At 28.6% G+C, this 8,945-nt stretch overlaps 1 protein-coding gene across 1 annotated transcript; it reads right to left on the bottom strand.

The window, feature by feature from the left end:
* Positions 1–3,876: 3,876 nt before the first annotated feature.
* LOC131657179 (protein trichome birefringence-like 38) lies at positions 3,877–6,980 on the bottom strand. Its single transcript, XM_058926656.1, has 5 exons — positions 6,715–6,980; positions 5,314–5,485; positions 5,026–5,201; positions 4,473–4,631; positions 3,877–4,234 (listed from the first exon to the last, which is right to left on the bottom strand). The coding sequence occupies exons 1-5, from the start codon at positions 6,978–6,980 to the stop codon at positions 3,943–3,945; spliced, it is 1,065 nt and encodes a 354-aa protein (XP_058782639.1). The 3' UTR covers positions 3,877–3,942.
* Positions 6,981–8,945: the final 1,965 nt, after the last annotated feature.

Below are 8,945 nucleotides of genomic sequence, written 5' to 3'. Positions count from 1 at the left end.
GTCAATTTTTTTGCTAAAAAGGGGGAGAAATGGTAGTCGTGTGTGTGTTGTGCTCGTCATTGGGTCTTGTCCTTGTGTTGTTAACCTTTATGGGGAGTCGACACTTTAGGGGGAGTATGACTATCTGTCATAAGCGTTTTCTATTTTTGTTTCGTCTGTTTCTCAAGTTGTGGGTTTATACATGAAGTTTTATCAAATGTTCCAACATCATGTGTGTTGTGTTTTTTCTTCTGTTACATGGTATTCTAATGTGTCTTGCTTCTGTCACATGGTCTTCTAACTTGAATCATTCAAGGTAGAATTCCTTTTTGTTTCTGGAGGCTACAAGGGTAGTTGTCCAAGTTCCTTGTGACAAAAATTGGTTCTAGAATTTAGGGGGAGTATTTTGGATAGATCTGTAACTGCAGACTATCTTCCTCCTCATGTGCAAAGTATACATGATCAGCATGTAGCTTGTATGGTCGTACTCTTCTCGGGTTTCTTGTGCAAAAGGTGTTTTAGCCAAAATTTGTTAAAGGGAGGAGATTGTTAGCTCTATAAACTTTGAGGTTGGTTGGAATTAATTTTGCTAAAAAATACCTCTAGTGAAGATGTGTGACAGAATGTCATAACATCCTAACTGATATAGCAGTATTGGACTTAAGTAGAATTTTTTTAGTACAGCAAAGTTTGGGCTACTTTGAAATGATTGATGTTCTAACAGATGTCGTAACATCATGACCCAGAACATTTGTGCCGAATTGTTTTAAATCTTGACAGATTTAATTGGATCCAGTGAAATTTATTCTAGATATATCTCAGTATATTTTGCAAGTCAAGATGATTTCATCTGGAAAAAGAAAATCAAATCTCCAACAGAATTAATATTTATATATTAAAGATTGAAGAATTGAAGATTGGTTGCAAGATTTAAGGAGAGTTAATTACAAGATTGGTACAGCTACAAACGTGTGGATCAAGCATTTATGGATAATAAATTTGAAACCCAAAGAGCTTTTGAACACTATATATAGACAACCCTAGTCCTAGTTTTATGTATGTTTTTTCTCTTTTTTCTTTTTATAGTTTGTAAATTAGGTTTAAGGGTTTTGAGAGTCTCTTCTCTAACTTGTGGTGTACGTCACCCATGTGTCTTTTAATACTTTTTATAGACATAGTTGTTCTCAATCAGAAAACTTTAGGTAATGAGTTGAGTTTTTGTTCTCACTCTTAATGCTTTTAAGCATAAGAGTTGAGTTATGTTCTTGATCAATCTTTTGAACAAGATCAAGTTATTTTCTTAGTTAATATTGTGAAGCAAGACTAAGTATATTTTACTGGAAGTGTAGTCTTCCCTTGTAACTAGTTTGTGACTTGATCTTTGAGGTGTGATCTTTAGTTAGGTGAAAAGTCATTGATACAGTAACTGTGACTAGGACTGTTAGACATTGTTGCGGTAATTGGAAGTGAGATAGGACTTCTCATATATAGGATGGTCTTAGGTAGAGGTAGCACAAGATAATGGTTAGGATGGAAAGTTGTAAGCATGTGACTTATTTAGGCTTTGAACTAATACTATAGTGGACTTCCTTTCTGGCTTGGTAGCCCCTAGAGTAAGTGATATTGCACCGAACTGAGTTAACAATTATGTGTGTGTTATTTATGTTTCTGCATATTTATTTTTTGCATAATCACGCAGTTTCAAAAGTCTGTTCAGGGTGTCATAAAAGATGTCGGAAGATCTGTCTCGACATTAGATTTGTCTTTAAGATATTAGGATGAACATGTGTTATATATACCAGAGAAATTTCAAAAAGCATTTAGGCTCTTATGCCACTTATTGAACAAGTTAATCCCAACACAAGAGGGAGGGTTGAATTGTGTTATTCAAAAATCTTGATTAATATAAAATTAATTTCTTAAAGTAATAATTTGCGTTAGTAGAGAATCTCACTCTTGAAGAACAACTGCTTTCTCACAAGTATTTTTCACTCACAAGGAAGTAAGAAAATTTCTAGTAAAAGAAATAAAGGAGAGAGAGAGATGAAGAAATTAGACAATAACAATAGGATAATGGAAATATGAATCCCTTTTTAAATAAACTTTGGTGGCGACTTCATTGTTATTCGAGCGTTTTTGCGCTCTGATATTTTTTGTGTCGCGACAACAATGTAGTGTAGCAAAGATCTCATATCTCACATTGTTCCAATCTTTCTCTCAAGGAGCAAACACAAACCTTTCTCCATCAACCTAGGATTCTCATCAGCTTATACTCCTCTTCATTCAAGCTAAGCACAAACATCTCTTAAATTTGGTAAGTTTCTCATATCCTTGATTTTTTTATTAGTGATGCATGCAATTCTTTAATAAGTTATATTTATACTACATTAGGTTACATCTAGGGGTGGCAAAACGGGTCAGGCCCGTAAGGTCGACTCGTTTGACCCGCTATTTTGGGCGGGTTGGGCTGAGGTTTTTGGCTCGGTACCTTAAGTTGGCCCGCCCCGTCTAACTCGCTTAAAACAGCGGGCCGAGGCGGGGCGGATTTTGCCCGCGGGCTTTTTGTTAAAAAAAATTATTTTTTATTTAGAATTAAAACAACTTTAACTATAAAAATAACAATCTTCTCTTATAATTATGTTGATTGAATTGTATTCTAAATTATTATACATACAAATTGAATTATAATTATAACGTTCTTTCTATAACTTTCTAATACATGTGTTGATTGAAAAAGCTTAAAAGAAAAGAACAGTTGTATAACATGCATAATTATTAAGTTGTTAATACATTAGCTCACATGTTTTCTTTAGAAATAGATGTTGATTTTAAGAAAAGGAGGATTTGATAAGTCTATAAGTGTGGCAAATTTTGTGAACTAATTAGTGAGAAAGTTACGTGTTGATATTTTATGAACTACTATTTTATAAAAGTTTATATGAAGTAATTAGTGAGAAAGTTCGGTCAATATAAAAGTTTATATGAAGTAATTAGTGAGAAAGTTAGGTGTTGATATTTTATGAACTACTATTTTATGCAGCATGATGTATTATGTGGTGTAATTGTTATCAATGTCTATCTTATGTAAATTCTTAATTGGGTTTTTTAGTAGTTAGTCTTTAAAATAGATTAGAGTGATATGTATTCTTTATTTACTTATTTTGATACGCTTTTTTATTGTGGTTGAGTTTATTTCGTTATTTTTTTGTTATAATTGATCTTTATTTATTTTATTTTTTGAAGTGTTTGGACTTAAGACATGTTGAAGTTCTATTGTGCGTTGTTAAAAAAATATTTTATCGACCTTTTTGGTAATAATTAATTTTTTTGTAAATTATGTGGTAAATCAAATTATAAAATAAAAAAATAAATGAAAAGTAGCGGGCCGGCCCGCCAATCCGCCGACACGTTAGTAAACGGGGCGGACATGACTTTTGAGCTCGGGCACCTAAGTAGGCCCGCCCCGCCCCACCCCGCATTTGGACGGGCTTAAATGGGACGGGCCTAAACGGGGCGGGCCGCCCGCTTTGCCACCCCTAGTTACATCCAATAGAAATGTACAATTTATTTGGTATTAATAAATTTTAGTATGAATTTGAGACATTTGAAGATTAGGATACGCGCATGAATTGATTCTTCTCTTGTGTGTTTCCATTAATCAAAGTTTTAGAGCTTGACCTTGGATCCATGTCAAAAGGAATGTTAGTTTTTAAAAAGTCCAAGTAATTAATCTATGAAGATGAAGAAAGATGAGAAGATATTTTTGTTGTGAATCATGAAGGTCAATCACTACTATAGCCTTTTATTATGCTACAAATTTCATATTTAATGTCCTAACAACATCTTCTTCTTTTTTTGTAAATTTTTCTTAAACTACTTATATATGTGATCCCTAATAATATAATTTTTCTCAAGGACTAAAATGTAACAACATCCACTTAAACCAGTGACACTTACTTAATTCTAATTTATAATTGATTTAAGCATTAGCTCGTTCCAAGTATCTGGAACCCCAGCCACACACCAATGAGTACAATCCATGCCATGGAAGCCATTATGAGAGCTAGGATGACCATCTTTTCTCAATTCTGAGAGAGCTGTAATGTTGAAAAGATGGACAGGCTTTGTTATTTTCTTCAAAACACTTTCCAATACATATGATGCTTTTGGTAATCCAAGTGTTGATGATAATCCATTTATTGGTATTGTCTCTTTTGCGCAATTTGTTACTCCTGGCTCTTTCCATTCTTCACCACTATTTTTTATATCCACAAATTAAAAAAGTTACCGATAAAAAACCTAATAAACAAAGTATTCCTTCTGTCTTATATTATAAGTAAATTTCACCTTTTTTTATTTATTAAATAGTTAATATATTTGGTCTATATATAAATCAAATATTTTAATTATTTATTTAATAAATTTAAAAGTGAAATTTACTAATAATATGAGACGAAGCGATACTTAAAAGATAGAGGAATTGCGAAACTTACTGGTAGTGCATGGGAGAAATTCCTTGAAAAAGAACTTTGGTTTTGGTTGTATCAACCTCTTTATCAACCCACTTAGCCCAAGTTGTCAAACCAGTTCTAAAAGCTTCCATTCTATCCATGTCTTTTACAATTCTCTTGCCTATTTGAATATAATCCCATCTGCAATACAAAATCAAAATCACCACATTAAAAATCGATCGAGGGTCGATAATAAGAATATTAGATCTAAATGTGTGTTCTTCTTAAGGTTTTAGGTTCGAATTCAGTTACTTGAAAATATTATTTGTGTTAGATCAACTAATTTAGAACATTGATTGCTCGTTCATAAAATCAGATATTGTGTTTTTAAAAATAAAAATCACCGTATTAATTAAAAAAAGTTATTTTAAATAAAATTTATAAAATAATAAAAAAAAAATTACCAATGAATTTTATAGAAAAATTTAAACATTAGTTTTAAAATTATTAAATGTTTAAATAATTTTTTAATAATAATCCATAACAAATTATACATATATGCTAATTAATTAAAAGAGTTTTCTAAAAATCTTACGGTTGTTTGGGTCCTCTCCTATACCACCAAAGCCAAGTGTTGAAAACCAAAACATCCATTTTCTTCCATATGTTTCCACTCTTAAGAGAATCTAGTTTTAGTACTCTACCAATTTTTTCCACTTCAATGTCAACCAAATATGTTGTGTGATAGGCAATAATTGAAACTCCATATTCCTGCAAAAATATTAAAAAATTACTACAAATTATATTCAAAGTAAAATATAAAAAAATGTTTTTATTTTATTTTATTTATTTTTTTGCAACAATTTTAAAAGGGTTCACTAACCTGAAATGTGTGGTTTGTGATGGGTTCACCGGCCTCTTTTATTACAGTAGCATTAGGTACAGTAGAATGAAGCAAACATATTAATGATTGCCATTGATTCAGACTCACTGAATCTCCAATAAACATTAATTGTTTTCCCTTGAATTTTGTCAAGAAACTTTTTCCATCAAATCTGTAAACACAATATATTTTTAAACAAATGTTATTAAACACTTTGATTAATTAATATTTAAAATTAAAGGAAAAACCAAATCATATGAAGGATGGTTTAATAAAAATAAATAAATAAACTAATTAAACTAATTCAAAATATTAAAATTAGTTAAACATCAATAAATAATAAACTAACGTGATATATCAAAATTAATAAATAATAAGTATTGAAATATATGTTTGAGAAATTCAATTTGATATGAGCCGTTTTTAAATAAAAATAAAAATTCAAACACATCCACAATTTTGGCATAATTTTATGATTTGTATTTAGATATGGTTAGATTTATACACCCTTTTATAAAAATATTGCAAAAAAGAGTTACATTTTACTAAATTAAGTTACAGAGTAAAATTATAATATTTTATTAATTTCTCATACTATTATGTCAACATGTAAACAAATAAAAAAAATCTTTTTCTCATTTTATATTAGATTTTTAATCTCAATATTTTATGAATCTATTACAATAAAATAATATTTGATTTTTAATCTTAAAAATATATAATATAACAGTGTTTATACATATAGACAAGAGTATATATATATATATATATATATATATATATATATATATATATATATATATATATATATATATATATATATATATATATATATATATATATATATATATATATATATATATATATATATATATATATAAGGATTTGTTTGCCCTGGTCAAATTTAAATGTTTTAACACATAATTCATAAACTTATATTTATAAAACAAATCTGTTCAATAAATTTATAATTTATTTTTACTGATTTATATGCATAAAAATATCAGTTTGGTCATATTTATTATTTATTTTTACTAACTTATATTTTTTTAATTTATATATATTTAGAAAAATCAATTTGCCTTTATTATCTTAATTATAAAAAATATCAATTAAATATGTCTGGTGTATGTTAACATCATATTAGTGTTATCATCACATGTTATTAAGCTGTTAACACATACATCATCCATTGATATGCAGAAGAAAATCATAATCAATCACATAATTCAATCAACAACAAACACACCTGAAAAAAATAATATAAAATTATGAATCCTGACACCGCACACCACCAACATTTGATATTGATAAAAACTTACAAAATAAATAAATTAAACATAATTACAAATATCGGTTGTTGTTGAGTAGGTGTTAAAGAAAAATTTAATAAATTAGTACCTTGGTAAGTTACAATTGGTTGGTTGCCATCTATATTTGAGGTACTCTTTATCAGTTCTACCATATTTCAAGCAATCGTATTCCAAACGAATATGAGGACATTTTGAAGAATCATAAAGAGGGTAAGATTCATCATAAACCCAACTTCCTTCATATATATTGCAACTCCTTCCATTAGTTTCTTCCAAACATATGCATGGATTAAGACAAATTACCATACAAATGGCTATTGATATCCAACCATAAACCCTCATTTCAGAACCCATCTCGCACTCTCTTAAATTTTGATTTGTGTGTCAATCAAGGTTTGGAGGGATATATATATTTTGTCATAACTTTTGTGTGTATGTATATATAATAAGTTTGGATTTGTCTCTTTATTACACATTAATAAAAACTCTTTTTTAGTTATTAAAAATTTGAAAACAAAAAATCTGTTTGAAACCATTCTTTTTAAAAGCTGTTTTCAAAAACAATTCCTAGTTTTTTAGTTTTTAAATCTTAAAAACGAAAAACAAGTTATAGATATTTTGGTTTTCAGTTTTGCTTTTTGTTTTCTTTTTTCATTTCCAAAAACTGTTTTAATAAAATCACGGAAAAAAACATTAATTTTAGTTAATGGTAATTACATGATACTACAATTATAATTTCTTTTTATTCTTTATACACCAGCCATCCTACCCTTTCTTTCTTTTATTTGAGGCCCGTTACTTTTTCTTAAAATAATTTCGATTGCTTTTTATTATATAATTTACTCTTTAAATGTAAGATTAATTAATTTTTTACTTTTACAAATAAAATATTTTTTTTTTAGCTTTTTAAAATAATTCTTCAAACAATAATCTCACAAATTCTTTCTTTTTAGTAAAATAGTATATTCTTACTTTTTTTTAATTTAACGTTAAATACATTTTTTTATCCCTATTAAAAAATGATAGCATTTTTTTAGTCTTTATTTTTCTGTTTAGTCCACTTTATTATTCCTAATTTATTCAGTCAAACTAAATTACATATTTATTTAAAAGCTTAATTATTAATTATATTAAAAATATTTTATTTGTACGTAAATGTATATTAGTTGAATATTTTATATTTCAACAAAAATATTATGAATTATGTTTTCTTCAATATACCTGAGAATTTAAATTATTTAATAGGCTTTAAAAGTCTCTTCTTAAAACAAAATATTATATTGCCAATCAAGATTTCCTATTTTCTCATCTCAAAAAGAGTTTTCAAAAAATAATCATCAAACAGAATTTATTTTTTATTCTCTTTTCAAAAACAGGTTTCTAAAACAAATTTATAAAACTAAAACTAAAAATAAAAGTGTTTCAAACAGACCCTCCTTCAATTTCAGTGTTTTTTTTTATTTACCGAAAACGGTGATTGTATATGTATACAATGCTTAACAATTAACAATATAACAAAATTAAAATGTTTGGAATATCTTGATAAATTGATAATGAGACAGGTGGGGGGAGAAATCTTTGCATGAAATCGAACATAAATTTTTATTTTTAAAAATTACTTAAAAGGAAAATTTTTAAATTTATTTAAAATTGAAATTGGTTTTTAATTGGAATTCTGAGGTGATTATGATAATAGAGGAGAGAAAAATTTTATTTTTATTTTTTAACTAATAAAAAATTTAAATTGATTGTAGGTACTAGGTAAGATTATGTGCTATTTTTAATAGGTCTTTACGCCAACCTTTTCGCTTGGTTTCCCCCATAATCCAACTTTTCTCCAGTGTCCATCCCCGCGACTTTCTATCATATCCCATCCTCAGCAAAATCGTTCTCCAAATATAGTTAGATACCTTGCATTCGAAGAAAAGATGGTGCATATCCTCATTTCCATTGCAGAAAACCCATCTTGGATCAATAACAGTACCAACTTTAAGCAACCGATCCTTTGTACTTAGCCTCCCTAACAAGCTGAGCCACAGAACAAATCTGGAACGAGGTCTCGCAAAGTTCCTGGCCAGAATATGATGCCACTTCACCTGGGCTCGATCACCACGCAACTCATGGTACATTGCAGCAGTCTTGTACCTTCTAGCATGAATCGCATCTGTCCATGCTACTTATTCATCACTTTGTCCCTCCACTTAAAGATATTAGCAATAATCCAGGAGAAATTCTTATATTGCCAATCTATCGCGCTATGCCTTTTCAAATAGTACATATGCACTCACTTAACCCATAATTTGTCTTCGTTGGCTTGAA

This window comes from Vicia villosa, linkage group LG3, assembly GCF_029867415.1.
Source record: "Vicia villosa cultivar HV-30 ecotype Madison, WI linkage group LG3, Vvil1.0, whole genome shotgun sequence".
NCBI classification, from domain to species: Eukaryota; Viridiplantae; Streptophyta; class Magnoliopsida; order Fabales; family Fabaceae; genus Vicia; species Vicia villosa.
The sequence above is the reverse complement of the archived record's forward strand: the minus strand, read 5'-3'. Positions and strand labels throughout refer to the sequence as shown.

Excerpts from the sequence above, each read along its gene's own strand:
- LOC131657179 (XM_058926656.1), bottom strand. The coding sequence starts at position 6,980 with ATGGGTTCTGAAATGAGGGTTTATGGTTGGATATCAATAGCCATTTGT. Across the intron at positions 4,632-5,025 it reads AGGAGAGGACCCAAACAACC|ATGGGATTATATTCAAATAG; the intron begins GTAAGATTTTTA and ends TTTGTATTGCAG. Across the intron at positions 4,235-4,472 it reads ATTTCTCCCATGCACTACCA|TGGTGAAGAATGGAAAGAGC; the intron begins GTAAGTTTCGCA and ends TATAAAAAATAG.